This window comes from Camelus ferus, chromosome 19, assembly GCF_009834535.1.
Source record: "Camelus ferus isolate YT-003-E chromosome 19, BCGSAC_Cfer_1.0, whole genome shotgun sequence".
Taxonomy (NCBI): Eukaryota; Metazoa; Chordata; class Mammalia; order Artiodactyla; family Camelidae; genus Camelus; species Camelus ferus.
Genome location: NC_045714.1, coordinates 43,018,452 through 43,043,405, shown reverse-complemented (window position 1 = coordinate 43,043,405; position 24,954 = coordinate 43,018,452). Strand labels below are relative to the sequence as shown.

The following is a 24,954-nucleotide window of genomic DNA, read 5'->3' as shown; positions in this document are numbered from 1 at the left end:
GCTGCAAATGGCATTATTTCATTCCTTTTTATGGCTAAGTAGTATTTCATTGTATATATACAAAAAATCTTTATTCAGTCATCTGTCACTGGACACTTAGGTTGCTTCCATGTCTTGGCTATTGTAAATAGTGCTGCTGTGAACACTGGGGTACATGTGTCTTTTCAAATTAGAGTTCCCTCCAGGTATATGCTCAGGAGTAGGCTTGACGAATTATATGGTAAGTCTATTTTTATTTTTTTTAAGGACTCTCCATAATGGCTGCACCAAATTACATTCCCACCAACAGTGTAGGAGGGTTCCCTTTTCTCCACACCCTCTCCAGCATTTATCATTTGTGGACTTTTGAATGATGGCCAGTCTGACTGGTGTGAGGTGATACCTCATTGTAATTTTGATTTCTCTAATAATTAGTGATGTTGAGCTGTACTTCTCTGATTATTAGCAATATTGAGCATCTTCATGTCATTCATGTCATGTCAGACATTTTAAATTAATTATACTTCCATTACTGGGATGAACTGGAGCTTCTATCTCCTGCCTTCTGAGGGGTACTGCCAGGGCACAGGGATGCCTGGTCAGATGTTGTTCTGCAGGGTGGAGTTCAGGACCCTTAAAGGGCTGTGGCTGCTAAGCTGTGCCACCTCAGGAAAATCACTTAATTATCTGTCCAGTGGGTATGCTGAATTACATCAACTTAAGGCCCTAAGATAGAGATCCTCAATGTCACGGCACAAATCTGCAGCCACAAAGCTATGATTCATAATCATCCACTTGGCTTCTTAGAGCTTAAAATAATTTGGGGAGAAGTGAGGGAGAGGGTCTCATTCTGTAAAAAATGTTGTGTTAAAGGAAGTTGAATTAGTATTTCTGGAGCAGGTGGAGGCAGCAATAACATCTTACCGACCCCAGAATTGAGTTCAGTCTTTTCAAAACTAGCTCATTGTTCCCTCTTTCAAATAGGTGGTGCACACAAGTCAGGAGAATCAGAGAGCTTAAGGGAGGTTAAACACACCCTTAAGGGCCACCACCTAGAGCAAGCCCCTTCCTTTTCCCAAAGGATGAAATCAGACTGGAGTCCAGGAAGATGTGACGTGTCAGACCAGTGGGTGACGTCAGCCAAGCTAAGCTGTCTCTGCCCATCGCCCAGAAATTGGCAACTGGCTTCCTGCCAACTAACCCTGCTCCCCGCCATTCCCTCCTGCAGTCAGGGGCACCCTACTCACCTGGGTCTCAGTCCACGAAGCTCTGAGATGCCTGTGTCCACTCACCTCTTCCGCTTAGACTCTGCTTTTTTGCTTCAGAAAATCCTGAACCCTCCTTCTGTGTGTTGTGGGGGAGGCGGTAGGGGTCCCTTCCTACTCTTTCCCACTTAAATATTTTTTAGCCTGCTTTTTTGCAGGAGTACCTTTTTATCCGTGTCTTCCATCACCAAGGTGACCAGCAATTTGAACCTAAGGAAAAAGCACAGAAGTGTCCTTCTATGAGCAGGGACCTTGGCATCCTTGGAGGACAGAGACACCAAAACAGACATGAAAACGCAGGCACTGGCCAGTGAACAGTGGGCAACTGTCTGTACTTGAAACATCTGGTCGCTGGGTGTCCTGTGGATAAAAACATCTGGGCGATTGACTGAGGGGCTTAGTTTCTGTCCAGATGTTCTTTAGACACAGACCATCACAGGAGATCATTAGTTGCTCTTGGCAACACGCCCAGGAGTTCCAAATCTGGCAGATTCCTAAAGAGACTTTCTGTAAAGAGTTGGAGGGGTGTCTCCATGAAGATGACTTATGGGGCATCAGGAAGGAGGAGTGACAGAGGGCCCTCTATTTTCCACATCAGTGGGGTCTTGCCTAAACCAGGGTCTATAAATAGAAACGGATCCTTTCAGGAGTCAGCATCTCAGACCCAGCCCAGCCCCACCCAAAACCTAGGCTAACAGATTATTATTAATAATCTACTGTTGTCCTTGGGGGACGGGAAGGACTAGGAAGAGCATCACATACAACCTTCCATTGTCTTCACTGGATGTGTAGGTGAATCCAGAGCATCCTTTCGGACAAGGATGCAGGCACCACACACACAAAGGCACTCTATCTCTACCCTGAGGGTTTGGGTCACTGTCTGTGGCTGGCTGACTGTCACATGTTCATAGAACCAAGGAAACCTCAAGGTAAGTAAACGCTCAGAGGCCATCCCCTTCCTTGTACCAACTAAGAGCCTAGGGCTCAGACACAGGAGGTGACTTGCCCAAGGTCAAAACAGGTTCACAGCACAAATGGGACTCAACCCATTACTCACAGCTCAGCTGAGGCTTCCACCGCTGCCTTACCTGGCCTTTGCCAGAGGAGCCACTCCCCACAGTGGGATTAGTGGGTGCCTGAGGGGGACCCGGGAATCTGCCTCACCTCTTCCCTCCGTGCTCAGGAACGGGGGAGGCCGCAGCGGGACCTTCTGTGCCATCTGCAGCGTGTGTGAGATGATCCAGCAGCAAAACATCATTGACGTGTTCCACATCGTGAAGACACTCCGCAACAACAAGTCCAACATGGTGGAGACCCTGGTGAGTGTCCCAAGCCCTGTGCTCCAGTAGCCAGGGCTGCCCAGGGTCCCCTCAACCTGAAGGAAACAGCATCACAGTCAGAACCCTCGGCCCAGGCTGCTTCTCCAGCCCCCACGGTCCTCCCCCTTCCAGCCTCACCAGCTTCTCTTCTGCAGAGCATTCCTAATGTTAATCTTGGCACACCCTACTATGTTTTGCTTTCTTCCCATTCCATAGGCAAGTATCACTAATTCTGGCTGAGGGGAAGGGAAGCTGGATTAGTAGAATGTGAATTATGCTCTCAGTTCAGCCCAATCCTATTCTAATTAATTCATGATGACTTTCACCGTGTACAGCACTGGGCTAGGACACCGTGCAGAAAGGGGCGGGAAGAGACCCGGCAGGCCCAGCCCCCGGCGTTCAGACCTGGTGCAGTGATGGAGACCGCCCTACAGGGGGAACTCGAACAAGTCTTTAAACCCGCCTTTTGAGTGGTCTTACGCAAAGGGAGGGCCTAGCCGAAGTCTGGTCCTCGGCCCAGCAGCAGCGTCACGTGGGAGCGTTGGGGGAACGTGGGCTCCTGAGCCCCAGTCTGGATTGACTGAATCAGAATCTGTGGACAATTTTAAGCTGACTGTTAGTACAGCTGTAGCTAAGATTTTCTCTGTATCCGGTATCTGTAGACTAAAGGCGTTCTTCCCTTTCCTTTCCATCTCTTGTCTTCTCCCCCTGTGCTGCTCCTCCACTCAGGAACAGTATAAGTTTGTATATGAGGTGGCACTGGAATATTTAAGCTCCTTTTAGCCCGACGGATTGGGGAACCTGCCGGAGTCCAGAAGCTGCTGCAGCCGAGCCCCCTTTTCTGTGAATGGCAGCGACTGGGCTCAGGGGTGAAGAGACGGCACCCTGCCCCACTCCAGGGAGAAGACTGGTGGTCCCGCAATCCACGGTGGGCTCTGCTCCTCCTGAGGCATCTCCAGTTGCTGTGGGGGGATGCTGACCTGAAAGGCCCAGGCTTCTTTTCCATACCAACCCCGCCCCAGCCATGCGGAAGTGCACCCACAGCAGGGCCTTGGATTTTTCGGTTTCCAGACCTCTTGCTCCTTTCAAGTTTGTGAGTCTCGCGGCAAGCCCACTGTGCGGCTGCGGGGAGCGGCCAGCTTCCGTCGGGAGGGAGGTGTGCTCTCTGCCACGCGGTCCTGGATATAGATGATCAGGCTCTGGGGATCACCGCTCTGCTGTCCCCTGCACTCTCCTTCAGGGACCTCTGGCCCCGGGCACTTGCCATCTGGATCACTGGGACCTAGGATGCTTCCGAGACCACAGCAGAGGCCCCATCCTCGCATCTAACCTGCATGGGGCTTGGCCCACCACCCCTCCTGACCCCTCCCCCAGCCTGGGCCTTGACCTTCCATCGCTCACTGGCCAGCCCCGGCACGCTCTGATTAAGGTTTTCTTTGCATTTTTGTGAAAAAGGACTACCTGACCCTGAGTGTCTGAGGTGGTGGCTCCTCCGGGAGGGATGAACGAGATTTGACGATTTTCCGAAGTGTATGTGAAAAGCCACTTTCTTTTGAAGGGTGTAAAAATCAGTCTCATAGCAAAAGAAGGTAGGGAGGGACGTTTGGCATAGCTCTAAGGAAAACCTCTAGGGCCTGTTCTCTCTCCTGCCAGTGTCCTTAAAAGGTCCCACCCAGGGACAGCACAGCCATCAAGCAAGGGAGAGATGGGTTAGTCTGAGGACGGTCCCTTTGGGGCAGATAGAGAACCAACATCGTGTATAACCCAGGATCTCCAAATCTGAACTTCCTAGAGAAACCCAGCTGCGCTCTCAGGTCACCAAGGACCCGGTTACACTTTGGTTTAAAATAGGCCACAGGGATCAAGCCTGGGGATCTAGAATCTTGCCCAAGGTAGGGGTCAGTCATTGACCCATGTTGGAGCCAACATTTGCTCAGCATCCACTGTATGCCAAGCTTGGTGTGTTCTTAGAAGCCCCCCAACCCATGAGAGGGCTTTTTACCTGTTGTCATCTTTACAGCTGAGGACACAGAGTCATCTTCCTCAGTGATGAAATTCTGGTTTCCAAGAAGGCAGATGATACACTGAGACTGACTTGTACTGTTTTCTTCATCCTTTCTCAGCCAAGCAATTACTTTATGGAGGGAAAATAAGGCCAGAAAATTCTGAGATGAGAACTCCACAAATGGAAATTTAATTCTTTCTGATGCCAGTTTTTCTGGGAAGCTCAGAATTTCAGATATATTTTAGTAGCTCATTCCGGCTCCCCAGGAAAGCTAGTCCCATCTAAGTTTTTCGCCAGTGAGAACAACTCCCTGTGCCTTCAGGCTCTGAGGTCTGCCCGCCAGGGACACTCGCTATACCCGAGTCTCTGGCTGGGGCTCAGGTACAGTACCTGGCAGCCCCAGGTGGCCTGGGAGCTAGGAAGCGCCATCTTGGGGGCTGGTCTGGCCCCAGACAGGACAGGAGGAGCAGATTCAGTAACGCACAGCGGTCTCCCTCCGGAGCTTACGGACACTGTGGGAAACTGAATACACGTGTTACTGAGCCTCAGAGCAAGCGTCTGCCTAGGGCTTTCTAGAGGAGGTGCCATCCATTCTACTGGGTAGAAAAAGGAAGAAGAGGAAGTTCAGGCCAAAGGATCAGCATGTGTGAAGGCAAAGAGGTGTGAAAAGCCCTGCTGGGTGGGAGCAGAGCGGGCGGAGCTGGGGCAGGGTCGGGGGACGAGAGCTGTGCCCACGTGGCCCCTGCAGGCAACAAGGAGCCCGCGGAGCCCCCGAGTGACGTGCTCAGCTCAGTGCTGGAGAAGGGTCCCTCTGGGGCCAGAGAGGCTGCCTCTTTCTTCCATCAGACACTGTGAAAACATTCCCTTAAGCGTACACTTTTTCATACCACCGCTGTTTGTCTGTCTGCTCATCATTTTGTCACTGGAACAAAACAGGCAGTGGGTCAGGAGACGCAGCATCTGTGAGGAACTCAGGGTCCCTGCTCCACCCCAGAGCTGGGAGGCTGAGCCCGGCCTCTGGGCCCGTGAGGGGAGCCGCAGAAGCCGCTCCCATCGGCACGGGCTCTGGAGCTGCCTGGACGTCCGGGGACCCCAGACTTGATCAAGGGAGGACTCAAAGCATCTCAAAGCAAAGGCAGGCAAAGGAGCCCACGACGAACCTGTTCTTTTTCCACAGGCCCTTCCCAGGGTTTCCGGGCCCCCGCCCCCACCGGTGCTGCTGGCCCCACCCGCGCCCAGCCCCCAAGGAGCCTGTGCCCAGCAAGGCAGCGTGCTAGGTGCCTCTTCTCAGATCTTGGCTCATCCACACAGAAAGGGGGGACGGGGGGTGGGCACCATCTAACACAAACAAACCCTAGGATTTATTCTGCTCAGAAAGGGGTGAAATAGCTCCCAGATAAGATGGCAGTGGCTCCTAGCATCTCAAACGGCAGGGATCTGAAAGGTGACTGCAGGGAGAAGGAAACCTGTGAGAGCTCAGGCCACGGTGGGCAACCCAACAAGGGCCAGCAATGGTTCCCCCAGCTCATCCCGCCCTGTTCCTCACAACGCGACAAAGGTGGCAGGGCAGTGAACGGTCTTAGGCCAGTGTACGCAGGAAGAAACTGAGGCTGCTTCTGATGGACATGCCTCCCTGAGAGCCCACAGGGCACGCATGTGGCAGGGCTCGGATGAGGTGGGGCATCTGGGAATCTGGACTTGATCCCGTCCCCAGGAAACCCCCTGAGCAAACACCACCCCCCCCCCCCCGCCCCCAGGGCCTCTCCCACTGCTCCGCCCTTACCGCGCGGGCTCGCCTTTCACGACGCAGGAGCAAAGCGCATCAATGCTGAGTCTCCACACGGGCTGGCCTCTCATCCCGGGGGTGCCAAAGAGCGTGCCCTCACTTAGCGCAGAGCCTCATGGTTCTTACCTCCTAGACATGGACCCTGTTTGGAGAAGATGCAAGGAATTAATGAAAGGCCAGGAACTGTCCCCGCCCAGATGCCTGTCCAGCCTACAGAGCCTCAGGATACACCCTTGCTGTATCTAACAGGGTCCTCTCACCCTATCGGGTGTGAAGATCCCAGGGCCAGGGCGCCTCTGCGCTTCCAGGTGAGCACAGCAGGCCTCCCTTTGTGGGAACAGAAGGGAGTACCTTGCTTTTACCACCTCTTCTCAGATGTCACCCAAGCAGTGGCCTGTCAGATGTCAGCTTTCACGTGGAACCAATAGACTGTGCTGGAGACTTGAGAGCTCACTGAACTCTTTCAACATTCCTAAGAAGTGCTTGTAATTGTTACCATTTTACAGATGAGGAGACTGAGGTTCAGCGGGGGAGAGATCATTTGCCCACAGTTCCACCACAGCTAGTGAATGAGGGAGCCAGGATTTGAATTGGTTCTTCTGACTTCAGAAGCAATGTTTTTCCACCATTGCGTCTCAGATTTTCCCATGGGGGGGCTACCCGTAACAGCGGAGACTAGAGTGAAACAGATAACCCAATGGATCTTGAAAGCCCAAAGCAGACAATGATAAGCTTAGAATTCCTTCAGTTCCATGTTTAACAAATCCCATAATATTTGCCTTCTACTCACATTTAGATTGATTTTAATATGAGTATATACACGTGGTTTTAATCCCAACTCACTGTGATGGACCCTAGGGAATTACATCCCTGCCTGAGAGGCACAGGGCCTGGCCAAGCTGCTTCCTCCTGAGGCCAATTCCAGGGTCAGGCTCAAGTCCAGCTCACATTCCCCTAGGCAGATCCTTTGGTGTGGAGTACCCTGACCTCACTGTTCATGGGTTAATTTCAATCCAAGTCTCCTTCAGTTGGATACTGGAAAAAAACCCATTGACATCTACTAGAATTACAAGGACATGCCCACCTGGAGTGACGAAGGCTGAGCCCATAAAACCCTAAAGGGAAAGGTCAGAAGATGAACACACCCTTACTCAGCAGATTCCCAAATGCTGGGCCTTCTAGAAAGCGGTGCCCTTTGTCCAAGATGCAATCACAGGGGCAGATCTGCGGACACACTTCACACGAGGGGCCTGGGGCTGGAAGCCCCCTCAACCACACATACCCACTGGGTTCTTACAACACGCAAGGCCCTGGACGGGGTGCCACCGGAAGCGCGGGTTGCCACAGCACAGTTCATGCCCTGGCGAGACATGGGGTTGTGGTGGAAAGGACTCAGTCTTCAGTTCTAATCCAGCAGAGCCATTTCTTGCCTGTAGCATGCTGGGCCAACCAATTAATGGGAAAAGATGTGAAAAGAGGAGTCCCAGCCACAAGGGGGGAGTAGGGAGACCTGGAGAGCTTTGGGTAGGAAAACAGGAAGGCAAAGCCAGGAAGTTAGGACCCAAGAGGGATACTCAGAACCAAGGATGCGTATGGACTACTGGGCCAAGTATGAAGTACACATATTTAGGGCCTTTGGGCTTGTGAACACAAATCAGTGGACCTCCTATGTAATTGTTCCAACAAACTCTCAGTGCCCACCTGCCCGTCTCTCCCATGGAGGATTCCTGCTGTAAGGTGTTCCTTGGGCCAACGCCTCCAGGGAAGTCTGGAGGCTTAGAGGGCAAAGTGGTGACATTCCAAGTCAGATCAGACTTCTGAAGGCTCAGGCAGAACACTAGTGCCCGTACCCTCCATCGGCCTGCATCTCATCAGATAAATTCAAGCACAGTTTGCTGGTCCCAGGTCACTCCTGTGAGCGGAACTGCGAGTAGCTGGGTGAAACGTGATAGCTGTGAGGAAGACCTTGCTATCTGCCAGAGAAGATGAGCTGCCCACCTCAGCCGCTGTCCAGCAGAAGCCACGTGTCTTTGAAGGGAAGAAGGAGCGCTGCTCTGATGGGTGAGCTTTGCCCCAGGTGGGTGAGATGTTAGAGCTGGGGCCGTGTCTGAACTCCTTCATTCCCCAAGAGCACAAAGCCAAGCAGGATGTGCTTGTTTTGTGCAGGCTGAAGCCCCCACTTTCCTGCTGCCTCCCCGCTACGCAAGCCAAGATGCTGCTCCAGCCACACACCCAGGGCTCATCCAGGCTGGTTATCACCAAACAGCACAGAGAGAGCAGCTGCTCTGCCACAGAGCCAACGCCCACCAAGATCTCTGACGAGACCAGTCCTAATTTAGACCCACTGGCCACCAAGGCCAGCAGTGACAGCCAGAATCAGTAAAGGTCCAAGTAGGACCCAGAACAGGGTTTTGCTGACAATACACATTAGCTCTAGAGGTGAATTCGACCTTCCCTCCCGACTCGAGGCCTGCTGGGGCAGTTTGCAAAAGCAAAAGCACAGCGACTCAGCTGACATGTGATTATCATCATCCCCAGTGCGTCCATTTCATTGCCAGGTAGATCCTGAACTAGCTCAGGCTACTCCAGGCTAACCTATATTGTCAATCAGACTCAAAAGCACTTTCCTAGCATTTCTTTTCACCCCACTTCTTACCAGCCAATGTAAGGCAGAGAGTCAGGGCTTCTACCATTGCCTTGGCTACTGGACACATCATAGCCCTACAAGGGCCAACGTGGGTTCGCATCAGCTCCAGGGAGACTGACACTTTCATACCCACTGGGCATATGACACTGCATGAGACCTGGGTCTCCACACTGCAGCCTCCTCCGTGAATCCCAACGGCCTGCACTTGTACAGTCTGGGTGTTTGACAGATAAAGCACGTATGAGAAGAGAAAACAAAATAAATCAACTTTTGAAAAAAGCCAGCACTGTGCTGTCAATGTTCTTTTTTTTCCTTTTCCTTTCCAATTCTAGCTTAAAAAAGCAGAAGGTAAATAATGTCAGGTCAATGAATATCAGATATATTTTTTGACTGTACATTACAGTGAAGTGTAATCTTTTTACACCTGCAAGTCCATCTTATTTATTCTTGTAAATGTTCCCTGACAATGTTTGTAATATGGCTGTGTTGAAAATCTATACAATAAAGCTGTGACCCTGAGATTCATGTTTTCCTAAGATATTCGCACTGGTGTCTTCCTGAGGTTGGAATGGGGTGAGGTGGAAATAAGTTGAAGCAGAAGGAGAAAAACCTTTTATGGACTAGATTTATGTTCATTTAATCCTCACATCTGTTATGCAGGAAATGTGTTACCCCCATTTTGCAGATGAGAATAGTGGAGGTTCATAAACATGAAGGGATTTCCCATGATTGCCTATTACACCAGTAAAAGGGATGGATCTAAAACAGCTTTTCTCAAGTGTGGTCCACAGAGAAAGTCAGAATCATTCAGGAAGTTTGTTAAACAGATACACTTTTAATTCCCTACAGAATCACAATTTCAGGAGCTGCACATTAACAAGCTACCCAGATGTGTCAGTTAGCTACTGCTGTGTAACATACCACCCAAAACTCAGTAACCTGAAACAACAATCTTTCATGGTGGTCAGCTGGGGCTTGACTGATCTAGGCTGAGCTGAGCTAATCTCAGCAGGCCCACTCAGGTATCAGCTAAGGGCTCGGGTCCGGGCCAGGCTTGCCTGGGACACCTTGGCTGGTGCACCTGCGCTCCATGAGTCTCTTCCCCTCCCCCTGGGCAGCAAGCTCACCTAAGCATCCATTTCTGGTGATAGCAGAAACGTGAGAGAGAAAGTGTGATCACATAAGTTGCTTTGAGTCATGCCTGTAACGTCCCATTGGACAGCTGGTTGCATGGCAGACTCAGAATCAAGAGGCAGGGAAATATGCCTCACCTCTTGACAAAGACCTCACTTCTCAATGTTCCAATAGATGCTGAGATTAGGTACCAAATTGTTGGTGCCAGATGCAGACTTTAACCCTGTCATCTCAGAGTGTGTGGTCCACAGATCACCTACATCAGTTGACCTGAGAAACTTCAAAGCATGCAGAATCTGATTCAGGAGGTCCAGGATGCGTCCCAGGAACCTGTATGCTTAACAAGTGCCCCTGGTGACTGTCATGCATGCTAAAGTTAGGCAAGCACTATTCTGAATGCTCTTAGAAAGGGATAGATAGGGGACAAGGAGGCAAACCAGTTCCCAAACTAGAGTGTGAGGCTGCCAATCTCTGACGCACATCATGCACACCCTCTCCACTCCCCAGCTGAGCAGACAAAAGAGCTGGAATCAACTCCTTGGAATTGCCTGGTTTTCCGAGTTCTTTGTACACATCCAGATACGAGTATGAGTGGGAGGCACGAGCCATGGGGCCAGAGCCCAAGTTCACTTTGCTCTCATTAGAGGCTTAGAAACCCTGCTATGGTGCTTCCACCTAAGGGGCCTGTATGTAGTATCCCCCAGACCCCTGGCAAGCCACAGAGCTGGGGAATGTGCGCTTCCCAGCTTGGCTCCTGAGAGGGAGAGCCAGTGGCCAGCCAGCTAGTAATCCTTGTCCCTTTGTCCTTGGTCATGCTAATCTCGTTTATTCTGCCTGCTATATTTATCCTTTTGCCACAAATGTTTAAGAGTTGTTACTGGGAAAATAAAATCAGAATGAGGGAAAAGAATCTCACATTATCTCCTAATAACAAAAATACTCTGGGGTGCATCGTTTCCCCCCAAATGGAAATGCCTTTTAAAGAGTTATTATAAAAGCATATACTCCACTTGAAAGAACTCAATACAAAGTTGTTTAAGGCATAACATAAAAGTCACCACTTCTCGAAGAGATTTGTTACTATTTTTATGCCATTCCAGACCTTTCTGTGTATATATAAACATACATAAATACTACAAATACACAGTGAGTGCTGGTAACTTGGCCACCAAGCCACTGAGTGACTCTGGGAGGAGTGACTCTGATGACAAGCCACAAGGAGCTAAATGAGAATCGTAATCAGCGGCTGATGCTGCATCACGTCTTGCCTCCTAGAAGATACAAAGAAGCCCCAAAGAAGATGAAGTGGTTCACCTCTCCAGGTGGTCTGCACTCACTCAGAAAACTGGTCAATCGTCCATTTCTCTCTCCTGGGAGATGAAATGACATTAAGAGAAAACTTGATGGGCGGGAGAACGGCAGGGAGAAACTTGTAGAGATGCATGCTTAAGGATTTTAGCTTCCATGCTCCCATCTGCTCAGAGCACCCCAGAGAGAGACAGGGAGAGCGCGCAGCACACTGCCAGCTGTATACGTACAAGACCAGGTACCGCAGATGCCTACTGCATCGCCTCGAATATTCTCAACCTCCCCTCTTATCTCCTGCGTGGCTGTGGTGACGTTTCCAAGCAGGTCTGCAGGTTTCACGTTGGGGCAGCCCAGGGGAGAGCGCCCCTCAGACAGGCTGTGCACCTCTTGTTTCCAGCCCCACAGTTTCGGATGCTGTCTTCTGAGATGCCCACAGGAACCCACTTAGCACTCATCTGTGTGCCACCCAGAAATGCGGAAGAGTTCACCTTGGACCAGTCGGAGACTGGACCCTGTATACAAATGCTCCCTCCTTTATTTCTTCTGAAGGCAGTTTTGAGCTATATTTTATGTAACTTTTCAAATGGCCCCAGAACAAGCAACCCGACTACTGTAGGAATAGCCAACATGGTAACACAGCCTTATATTACCTCTCCCTCCCTCCTCTGATTGACACCCACCAACCTCACTGCTTCCTGGAGTCATACTTCCATAGGAAACTCTGTATCGGGCTTTGCAGTTCAGCAGGACGCTAGCTGTGAGCCTGGACTTAAGCTGGGCCCACAACACTCCGCCCTCCCGCTGCTGGTCTGAGGTGGGGCCCTGCCCCCACACAGAGAGCCGCCAGCTCGTGATCCAAGGACAAACGTGAACTCGGTGTAAAACGATTCATATGGAACAGGCTTTACACACGTCCTAGGCTCATCCGATGCGATGTGATGTGATAATTTTCTACTCAGATTTAGGAACAGGAGTTCTGCCATCTCATATTTTTGCTGAAAATGGTCAGCCTGCCCAACGGTAAGAAGGACCGCAAGTGGCCGCACAGGCGCCCTCTCGTGAGCGCGAGCACAGCAGGGGGCAGCTGGCGGGGGGAATGGGGAGCATCTGGACCGGGGACCCACGCCAGCAACGCCAGGAGCCGCACTCTCTCCCCCTCGGCCTGCCCTTGGCCGGACCTGGCTCCTGACTAACCGTGGAGACAGCTCGCTCCTCACGGGGAAAAACGTGTCCAGAAAAGACCGGGGAGAGGGTGTTCCAGGCTAAAGGTAGGTACAAGCCTGTCCGGGGCTGCTGAAGCGCCCTGTGCTGAGAGCACCCGCCCTCAGAGGCGGTGGGATTTTTGAACTGGCAGAGCAAGTAACAGCAAATCTCACTTCCTCTCCTTCCCTCTTCCTCCCTCCACCGGGCGCTCCGGCGGCTCCCAGCTCCGAGCAAACTCAGAACTCCCCTCAGAAGGAGGATGAGCACACAGGAGAACACCAGACACACGAAAAGATGCAAGGGTTCAAAGCAGGGGTGTGTGCTTTGAGGAATGGGAAAAAGTGCCTGCCTATGAAACCACGTCCCTGGTAGGAAAAGGAACGCGTTTTACAGCGAATACAAACACAGAAAAACACTAGATGTAACTGACTCCAGGAACTTTTTGTTGTTGTATCCAACCAAACAAAGTTAGGAAAAAGGAAAAGGACAGAATAGCGAATGAGGAAATTATACAGCATTATAAAAGGATATTATAAAGAACTCTGGCTGCTAAATTGTAAAATCTTGATCAACTGGATGATTTTGGAAATGCATGAACATTACCAAAATTGGCTCAAGAAACAGAAAACCTGAGTAGACCGGTTATCTGAGAAATATTGTCAGTTATTTCTTCCCTAAAAGATACAAAACCAGATACTCTGATGATTTAACTTGATCAAACTTCCAAACAAAAAAATAATTCTTACACTGTATGTGCTATTCCAGAACAATGCAAATGAGGGAACACGTACAATTCATACGACGGATATTATGAAGCTACAATAGCACAGATACCAAATCTGAAAGAACACACACCCGTGCACACACATACTTCTAAAACTTCTAGACCAGTCATATTTATAAACGCAAATACTTTACTAAATATTAAGTATGACATTTAGCTGCTTTTTAAAAAATAATATACCATGTCTAAGGAAGTCAAAGATAGTTAAATATTAGGAAGTCAATAGGTAAAAGGAGAAAGGCACGTAGTCACCTTAAATACTGAAAAAGCATTCTGACAAAATGTAACATCAATTTCTGATTAAATATTAATAGTCTCAGTAAGCTAGTAATCATAGGGTACTCTGTTAGCATAAAGTTAAAATCGTGAACAGCAGGCATTACCAGAATTCACCCATACCTACTTCTCCATTCCATCCAGGGTAAAGGAAGATGACCCCTTCCTGCCCTCCTTGACATGAGTGGGGTTGTGTGACACGTCCTGGACAATAAGCTGGAGGAGAAATGATGTGTATCAATTCTATGCCAAAGTACTTAACTGCTGGTGAGAGACTCTACAGCATTTTCTTCCCCTGCCTCATCCATCAAGGAGATCCTTGACTCCAGATGGTGCAGCCACAGGCTGGGGGAGCCCCCAGCCTGGATCACTGAATCACCACGTGGAGGACAGTTGCTCCTGGGAGTTACTGGGACCTACATAACTTTGTGGTACTTAGCTACTGAGTGTTTGGAGTTCTGTATTACTACAGAATGCCTAATATAAATAGCCAAAGTTTTAAATAATAGAGAAAAATTAAGTGTATTTCCACTGAAGTCATGAATGCCCTCATCGTTGCTATTATTTTAATATTTTTGGCTAATGCCAATGCAACTAACGCAATTAGGCAAGGGGAAAAAAAAACAGACTGCTGTTATGGTTACCACTGCTGTGTAACAAATTAACCCCAAACAACTATTTTTCTTTTGTTCATGATTTTGTGGGTCAGAAATTCAGGGAGGAGACATCTGGCCAGTTCTTACTTAGGGTAATCATGGCCAGATGTCAACTAGGGCTGCAGTCATCTTTCAGCCTTGACTGGGCTGAATGTCCTAGATGGTTCATGAACTTGGCTGCTGTTGATGCTGTATGTTGGCTGGAAGGTCACCTATCAACTAAGGTGTCTACATGCTACCTCTCCAACACGGCTGTCTCAGGGTAATCAAACTCATTACACTGCCTTCACCCAGAGTATCTCACTAGATTCTGGTGGAAACTGAGTGACCCGACCTGGCCTTTTAACTTACAAAGCATCGTTTCTGTTGGATTCCATTAGTGTAAAGAATTCACTGAGATCACCCCTGATTCAAAAGAAGAAGACATACACTCATTCCCTATAAAAGGAGTGTCAAAGAATGTGCATACATGTTTTTAAATGGCCACAATTACTTTGAATGATGACTCAAAATTATCACAATCAATTATATATGATTAGGAACTAGGACAGAGGTAGGGCCAAGATGGAAAAGTAGAAAGACCCTGAACTCACCTCCTCCCATGGGCACACCAAGTCACAATTACTTACAGAGCAACGATCTATGAGAACAACCTGAAGACTAGCAGAAAAGATTTTCCACAACTAAAGATATAAAGAAGGAATCACAACAAAAAGTGTAGGAGGGGCAAAAGGGCAACATAGTCAGGACCCACACCCCCCAGACTGGCAATCCCAAAATGGGAGAAATATCACAGTTGCAGAAGTCCTCCCCAGAGAGTGAGGGGTCTGGGTCCCACACATCAGGCTTCCCTGCCCCAGGGTCCTGCACCAGGAATACGAGCTCCCAGAACACCTGGCTTTGAAGTCCAGCAGGGCTTCCATCTGGGAGAGCTGGAGGGCTATAGGAAACAGAGACTCCACTCTTAAAGGACGTGCACAGAATTCCACACTCTGAGTCCCAGCACAGAGGCAGTAGTTTGAGTGGAGTCTGGGTCAGACCCACTTGTTCTTAGGGAGACTGTCAGATAGGAGGCAACTGGGACTGCCCCTGGAAACAGAGACACCGGCAGCAGCCATTTTTGGCAGCTCGTTCTACCATGATGACACCAGCATTTGCAAGCACGATATTGGAATCCTCCTTCCAGACTATTACCATCACCAGGGACTTACCTGCCCACCAACAGGCCAGCACTAGCCCTGCACCCCCAGGGCAGTGCACCCAGCCACATGGGGACCTAGCTCTGCCCAACAGTGAGTCAGCACCAGCCCTGGGAACCCCTCAGCTGCACACCCAACTGCACAGGAAGTCTACCTCACCCTCTGGCAGGCCCACAACCACTGCACAAAGCAGGACCTCTTAGTCACCGGGATGGGAGGCCAGCCCCACCTACCAGAGCCCCACAGTAGTCAGCCCCACCACAACAGAAGGACCATGCAGCCCACACAAGAGGCACCCCTAGAGCATACAGCTCTGGCGACAATAAGGGGGTGTGCTACTGGACCCCATGGGACATCTCCTACATAAGGCCACTTCTCCAAGATCAGGAAACATAACTGACATGCCAAATATATAGAAACAGACACAGAGAATTAGGCAAAATTAAGACAAAATTACAGAAAACTAAATGAAGAAGAGATAAACAATCTACCCAATTAAGTTTCAAAATAATGATTATAAACAAGTTCACAAAACTCAGGAAAGAATGGATAAACAAAGAAAATTTCAACAAAAAGTTATAAAATATAAAGAACAAAACAAAGGAGACAATAACTAAAATAAAAAATACACTAGAAGGAATCAACAGTAAATTTGATGATACCAAGGAATGGATAAATAATCTGGAAGACAAAGTGGTAGAAATGACCCAAGCTGAACAGAAAGACAGGAAAAAAAATTAAAATAATGGAGAATAGCTTGGAGACCTCCAAGACAACATCAAACGTACTAACATTCACATTATAGGTGCCCCAGAAGAAGAGGGAAAAAAGGCGGCAGAGAACTCATTTGAAGAAATAATTGCAGAAACATTCCCTAACCTGAGGAAGGACACACACACCCATTTCTAGGAAGCAGAGAGAGTCCCAAATAAGGTGAACCCCAAAAGGTCCACATATTATAATTAAAAGAATCATAAGAGACTACCACAATTATACACCAACAAAGTAAACAACCTAGAAGAAATGGATAAATTCCTAGAAATGTACAATATTCCAAGAATAAATTAGGGAGAAATAGAAAATATGAACAGACTAATTACCAGTAACAAAACAGAATCAGTAAAAAAAAAAACAAAACTCCCAACAAACAAGTCTAGGACACAGCTTCACAGGTGAATTCTACCAAACATTATTTAAAGAAGAATTAATACCCATCCTTCTCAAACTACTCCAAAAAAAACTGAAGAGTGCTTCAGAACTCATTCTGAAGGCCTGCATCATCCTGATACCAATACCAAAGATGCCACCAAAAAAGATGAACATAAATGCAAAAATCCTCAACAAAATATTAGCAAACCAAATTCAATAATACATTAAAAGACTCACACCATGATCAGGTAAGATTTATCCCAGAGATGCAAGGGTTGGTCAATATCTGCAAATAAATAGATACAACACACCACATTAACAAATTAAAGGAAAAAAATCAGATGATCATTGCAACAGATGCAGGAAAATGTCTTGACAAAATTCAACATCCATTTATGATTTTGAAAAACTCTCAACAAAGTAGGTATATGGGGAATATACTTCAACATAATAAAGACCATTTATGATAAATCCACAGCCAACATCATACCCAATAGTGAAAAGGTGAAAGCATTTTCTCTAAGATCAGGAACAAAACAAGCATGTCCACTCTCGCTACTTTTATTCAACATAGTATTGGAAGCTCCTCTAGCCACAGCAATTAGAGAAGAAAAAGAAATAAAACACATTCAAAATGAAAAGGAACAAGTAAAACTGTCATTGTTTGCAGACATGTACTATATAGAGAAAACCCTAAAGACACCACCAAAAACATATAGTTAATAAATGAATTCAGTAAAGATGCAGGATACAATATTAATACATAGAAATCTACACACTAATAACAAACTATCAGAAAGAGAAATTAAGAAAACAGTCCCATTTATAATAGCATCAAGAAGAATAAAATACCTAGGAATAAATCTAATCAAGGAGGTAAAAGATTTGTACTCTGACAACCATAAGACACTGATGAAAGAAACTGAAGACAATTAAACAAATGGAAAAGCTAAGGAGTGAAAGAATTAATATTGTTAAACAACCATACTACCCAAGGCAATCTACAGATTCAATTGTAATCCCTATCAAAATGCCAATTGCAATAGGAACAAATAGTCCTAAAATTAGAAAGAGTAATAAAGCGGGAACATTGCACTCCTGATTTAAAACTATACTACCACTGCACTGAAATACTATGATATTGACACAAAAACAGACACATAGGTCAATGGAATAGAAATAAACCCTTGCTTATACAGTCAATATATCTATGACAAAGGAAGCAAGAACAGACAATAGGGAAAAGACATCCTCTTCAATAACTGCTGTCAGGAAAACTGGACAGCAACATGCAATAGAATGAAACTGGACTACTTCTCCTCATATATAAAAATAAACTCAAAATGGATTAGAGACAAATGTAATTCTTTTTTACTGCATAGTATTTAATCAAAATAATTTTATAATCTATACAGAATTGAATACAAAGTACAACAAATTATTTTCATTTCTTTGCAAAACTGCATCCAGTACAACTTGCCAATTGGGTGTAGCATTCTACAAATAGGGCTACACACCATGATGTGAACTGATTATTGTCCTTCCAAAGAAGTGGAAAGATAGCCCATGTTCTTGGATTGGAAGAATTAAATATTATTAAAATGGCCATATTCCCTAAAGCAATCTACAGATTTAATGTGATCTTTATCAAATTACCCATGACATTTTTTTTTTTTTACAGAACTAGAACAAATAATCCTAAAATTTATATGTAACCACAAAAGACCCAGAATTGCCAAACCAATCCTGAGGAAAAAGAACAAAAGCATAATCCTCCCAGACTTCAGACAATAATACAAAGCTACAGTAATCAAAGCAGCATGGTATTGGCACAGAAACAGACATACGGACCAATGGAACAGAACAGACAGTGCAGAAATAAACACACACACCTATGGTCAATCAATCTTTGCCAAAGGAGGCAAAAATATACAATGGAGAAAAGACAGCCTCTTCAGCAAGTGGTGCTGGGAAAGCTGGACGGCCACATGTAAATCAATGAAGTTAGAACACTCCTCACACCATACACAAAAATAAACTCAAAATGCCTTAAAGACTTATAGGTAAGGCATGACACCATAAACCTCCTAGAAGAGAACACAGGCAAAACATTCTCTGACATAAACTGCAGCAATGTCTTCTTAGGTCAGTCTCCCAAGGCAAAAGAATAGAAGCAAAAATCAACAAATGGGACCTAATCAAACTTACAAGCTTCTACTCAGCAAAGGAAACCATAACAAATGAAAAGACAACCTATGGAGTGGGAGAAAATATTCACAAATGATACAACTCACCAGGGCTTAATTTCCAAAATATACAAACAATTCATATAGCTCAATATTAAAAAACAAACAACCCTATTAAAAATCGGCAGAAGACCTAAATAGACATTTCTCCAAAGAAAACATACAAATGACCAACAGGCACATGAAAAGATGCTCAACATCGCTAATTATGAGAGAAATACAAATCAAAATTACAATGAGGTATCATCTCACACTGGTCAGAATGGCCATCATCAAAAAGTTTACAAATAATAAATGCTGGAGAGAGTGTGGAGATAAGGGAACCCTCCTACACTGTTGGTAGGAATGTAAATTGGTACAATCATATGGAGAACAGTAAAGAGGTTCCTTAAAAAGCTAAAAATAGAGTTACCATATGATCCAGCAATTCCACTCCTGAGCATATACCCAGAAAAGACAAAAACTCTAATTTGAAAAGATACATGCACCGCAATGTTCACAGCAGCATTATTTACAATAGCCAAGACATGGAAGCAAGCAACCTAAATGTTCATCAACAGATTAATGGATTAAGAAGATGTGGTGTATAGATCTATACACACACACACACACACACACACACACACACACACACACACAATGAAATACTACTCAGCCATAAAAAATGAAATAATGCTATTTGTAGCAACATGGATGAACTTAGAAATGATCATACTAAGTGAAGTAAGTCAGACACAGAAAGACAAATTTCAGAAAATATCATTTATATGAGGAATCTAAAAAGAATGGTATAAGCAAATTTACTTACAAAACAGAAACAGACTCACAGACATAGAAAACAAACTTACTGTTACCAAAGGGAAAAAGGGAGGGAAGGATAAATTAGGAGTTTAGGATTAACAGATACACACTCCTATATATAAAATAGATAAACAACAAGGACCCACTGTATAGCACAAGGAACTATATTCAGTATCTTGTAATAACCAAAAGAATCTGAAAAAGAATATATATGTAACTGAATCACTTTGCTGTACACCTGAAACTAACACAAAATTGTAAATTAACTATGCATCAATAAAAAAGAAAGATATGGTACACACATATGCACACAATAGAACATATATATGTATACACACAATGGGTTATTACCCAGCCACACACAAAAGAGAAATTTTGACATCTGCAACAACATGGATTGATCTAGAGGGTGTTACACTAACTGAAATAAGCTAGACAAAGACAAATATCAAATGATCTCACGTGTGAAATCTGAAAAACAAAACGAACAAAACAAAACCAAAGAGACTCATAGATACAGAAAACAGGTGGTTTCCAGAGGAGAGTCTGGGAGAGGGATGGGCAAAATAGTGAAATAGGATTAGGAGATACAGATTAAAGCGGAGTTTTCATATATTTATTTGTCGTTTACTGATGAGCAATAAATCCATTTTCAAAAACTTCAAAAAAAAAAAAGAGGAGGTACAAACATCCAGTTATAAAATAAATAAGGCACGGGGACGTAATATGCAGCATAAGGAATGTGGTCAATAATGTTGTAATAACTTTGTATGGGGACAGATGTTTACTAGACTTATCATGATGATTACTTCATAATGTATGCAAATGTCAAATCACTGTGCAGTCCACCTGGAACAAACATAATATTGTATGTCAACTATATTGTAAATAGAAAATGTTATAAAAAGGATATTCAGTAGAGGTATAGGTTGTAAGTATGTAAAATAAATGGTTTCCATATTCATAGAGAATAAACTAATGAATTAATTTATCATTAATACAGCATCAATTATATGTTAGAGAACATAATGAGAGAGAAAGATTGTATTCACAATAGCAGCATAAAGTATAAACCTAAGAATAAACTTAAGAAGCGTGCAGGACCCACATAAAGAGAACTACAGAACTCTGTCTCAGGACCCAAACGGAGATGAGAATAAACAAAGAGGTGCCGCAGGTGGTCAGAGTAACTATAGCTAAAGTGCCAATTCCAGCAACAGTCAAAGAAGGTAATTCCACTTGAATCAAAATCCGTATTCGCCTTTTAGTAAGTAACTTGAAAAAATCATTTTAAAGCTTATCTGAAAAAAAATTACATACAAGAATAACCAAAAAACTTTGAAATGAGCTACAATAATTAAAAGTATGTGGCACCAACAGCAGGAATACAATCTGATCAGTTCCTTGGAGTTTCTTGTCACACTTGATATTGGGAAGGCAAGTTTTACATCCATTAAGATACAACCTGAATAAAACTGGTTTGATATTATCAAGTCTCCACGGAACAAAAGCAAGAGAAAATGAGAGAGGAAACTCTCTTACAAGCCTCAGAGCAGAGTGTTTGCTGTCTTTGGGGACAGTTTGATTCAATGCATTTTATTCTATGTGGTACAGTCTGACACCTAACGTGTTCAATCATTTCTTTGCTTAATTTTTTTAATCACACAACTAATACATAAATATATCCTCCTAGTAAAATAATCAAAACATTACTGATCAAGTCAGGCTGGCTGTCTGTGGCCTCTAAGGATCCCTAATTCCCAACCCCTCCTAGGGAGAAATTAGAAAGGCTTTGGTCCATCTTACTACTACCAGCGTTCTCACTTCTCCAGGCAACCATGAGGGCCCATAGATTAAAATCAAGGAAAAGAAATTGCTTTATCTGGTTGAGAACATCCCACTTGAAGGCAGAAGCAAGCAGAAGAGGACTAGCTTTCACATACTGACCTGTGGACGGGAATGGTGGGTAAAGCTTGCCCCTGGATTTATGCTCTGTTCTACTAGTAACTCCAGCAGATTCTATGCAAAAGAAGAAGCTGGGTGTAGAATTTTCCTTAGAGGCGAACACATCTGTCTGAGAGTGGCCTTTGAAGCAATCAGCCATCACTAATGGCTCCAAGTAGGGCCCCAAGGGGCAAACCAGACAGCTCTGACATCCAGTTCCCCAGAGATAATGAATTCTGCCCCTCAGGCTGTGGAATAAATGCAAGCTAAAAGATCCTCAGAGAGGCACCATATGTCCAAACAGACTGTGGGTGCCTTTGGAGGAGAAACGTGCTAAAGCAATTCACGTCCTGTTAGAACCAGAAAGACAAAATGTGCTGGTCACAAGAGCCAAAAAGGGTCATCTAACAGAGAGAGAAAGGAAAATGTTGGCCAATTTTCCTTTACCATGATACTAGAGAGTTAAAAGACCTGAAACGCTGAATATGATGAGATGAATGTTCTCAACTCCTAGGTTTCTTAAAAAATTTAATATTAAAACCTACTATTTAAGCCAATGCTTCAGGATTTATGCCTTTATAATCCCAGCCAGAGAAACTGAGAAGAAACGCCCCATCTCTGAGGAGCATACTCCAGACTGATCACAGGACCTGAAGCCACAGGCCTCATTATCTGTCAAAGTCGTAACTCCCGGAGAAGCACTTCACCTTGACTCTCACAAGCCCGGCTCAACTGGTCCAAAGTCAGAAGCCGGTTAAGGAGATTGTAGATTTTGTTTTGTTTTGTTTTTTAAAACTGGAGTGAGGGTTACTGGAAAACCAGCCAAGCAGAGAAAATTTGCAGGAGCAGTGGTGTAGGGTCTGTGAGTCCCGCACTCTTTCAAGAAAAGATGGAGGGATAGGCCTCTGTCTGGAGTTTGGCAAGAGTTTGATTCTGTGTGGGATCGAGGGTTGAGACATTGATGTGAAAGAGACACCATCCCTAGAGGTCATGGGGGCGGGGGGGGTTAGACGCACGTTGTGGGGCAACTGTCATCACAGACTTAACTCTCCAAACTGATGAAATCCCTCTGCAGAGATGCCCACCCACCCAAGCTTCCCGGAAAGGCATCCATCAACCCTTAGAGAGATGGATCTAGAGCAGAAAACCCCAGCCCTGATTCTTCCCCAGATCCCAAGAGCTTTCCCAGGAGGACTCCAGGCCCCTCCTCCGCAGAGGGATAAGCTTCCCTTTGTTTCAGATTTCAGAATTCTCAGCCAGCTCGCATGGCTTTCTATGTGCCTGCCAGATGCACCTGGCCTCCCAGCTGACTCCATCAAAAAAAAAAAAAAAAAAAAAAATCACAGAGTGTGCCCCTCTGCAGGGCTTCCGCCTAACACTTGACCTAAAGGGAAGGGAGTCAGGGGCCAACCCTACAAGGGCTGCCACAGTGGGAGGTGGGGAACTCAGGAGGAGGAGTCTTGGGGTGCCACCCACCTGTGAGCACCTGAGGAGGTCAGCACCATTGTCACCAGCTCTGCCCTGGGTACCTCCCCGAATAGGACCTCTGTTAGCCGTGCCCCATGGGTTGGTTTGCTACTGGCATGCCTCATCTATCGTCAAAAGGCCATGTTACACGAATCAGAAAATGTGGATTTTAGGCCTGGAGGAACGATCCGTGGCAACACCTTTCCAACAACTCTCACGTGCAGCTACGGGGCGAAAATCAAACCCCCGGGGAAGGTGAACTGCGGATTCCATATGCATCCCAGGGTGCGATTTTTGAAAGAACTAGAAGGCTCACCCTAAGGAACCCAAGGAGGTGGCTACAGGAGTAGCTGGGCCAGGAAAACAGTGGCCTCCAGGGTCCCCAGGTGATGCTGGGGTTTCTCACTCCTACTCCCCCAGTCAAACTACTTCTTATTGGTTGTTATCAAGACAAAGCAAAATGAAAAGGCTAAGAAGCCATCGAATTTTAAATTGAAAGAAATAATAAGCAGGAATAAAATTCAAGATTCCAATAAGATGATTAAATTATCAACGCATTAAAAAATGAATCTTCTTTTAAAATAATACTTATTTCATATGTAACAAAATTTACATATGCTGGCAGAGCAGTGTTCACCAAATCGTTCCTGCATTTCCAGACCCCTTTGTAATCAAATTATTGGGCCTATGTGACTGATTCTGGCCAACAGACAGAGGGGAGAGGACAGGTATCACCTTCAGCGTGAGCTATTTGAAAGACTCTGGAAACTGTGTGTTAAGATGCTTCACAAGATGAAAGGAATCTGGATCACAGAGTCCCACACAGAGGGTCCTGGGGTGTTACTCGACCCCACCACACTCAGTAAGAGTGAAAACCAAACCTTTGTTGGGTTAAGCCACTGAGATTTGAGGGTTTATTGGTTTCTACAGCATATCTTGACTAACAAAAGTGCTTATAATTAACTCACTTAATCCTCCTTATAATCTTCTAGCATAGGCACCATTATAATCTCCATTAAGCAGAGAGAGGCAGACAAAAACACAGTAACTTTTTTTCTCATAATTGGTAAGTTGGCAGACCTATTCAAATCTCAGCAGTCTGACCAACGGGTCAACGATGAAATCAAAGAAGTTTAAAAAATACCTTGAGACAAATGACAATGAAAACACAACCACACAAAATCTCTGGGATGCAGCAAAAGCAGTCCTAAGAGGGAAGTTCACAGCGATACAGGCCTTCCTCAGAAAAGCGAGGACAATCTCAAACAATCTAACCGACTACCTAAAAGAATTAGAAAAAGAACAAACAAAACCCAAAGTCAGCAGAAGGAAAGACATCATCTTACAGATCATAAAGATCAGGGAGGAAATAAATAAAATAGAGATTTAAAAAACAATAGAAAAATAAAATCAATCCAACCAAGAGCTGGTTTTTTGAAAGACTAAACAAACTTGACAAACCTCTGGCCAAGCTCACCAAGAAGAGAGGACACAAACAAACAGATCCAGGCAGTCTGTGTTTTTAACCACTACGCCAGGCTGGCTGTCACAAAGAGGCATCTCAAAGTGAAACGCAAGGAACCTCACGGCCATGCACCTTCCTCTACAGAAGAGTTGGGGGTGCTGAAGCAGGGCAGAGTCGGGGTGGAAGGAGGAAGGGCAGCCCTACAAAGGTAAAGTAAGCGTTAACCCCTTCTTCCCTCCCTAAGGGCTAAGTCCACCGATATTCATATGATAAAATAAAGCAACCCTGGATCCATGGAGGTCAATCTAAACCCCAGTCTTT

General features: G+C 45.7%; 1 protein-coding gene across 1 annotated transcript in view; it reads left to right on the top strand.

Annotated features, from left to right (window-relative positions):
* Nucleotides 1-9,537, top strand: part of LOC102512389 (protein tyrosine phosphatase receptor type T) — a 338,884-nt gene extending 329,347 nt beyond the window's left edge. The window contains exons 26-27 of the mRNA XM_032462324.1: nucleotides 2,428-2,563; nucleotides 3,293-9,537. Of these exons, the coding sequence (XP_032318215.1) occupies nucleotides 2,428-2,563; nucleotides 3,293-3,346 (190 nt within the window). The 3' untranslated portion in view covers nucleotides 3,347-9,537. The remainder of the gene's footprint in view (nucleotides 1-2,427; nucleotides 2,564-3,292) is intronic.
* The last annotated feature ends 15,417 nt before the right edge of the window (nucleotides 9,538-24,954 follow it).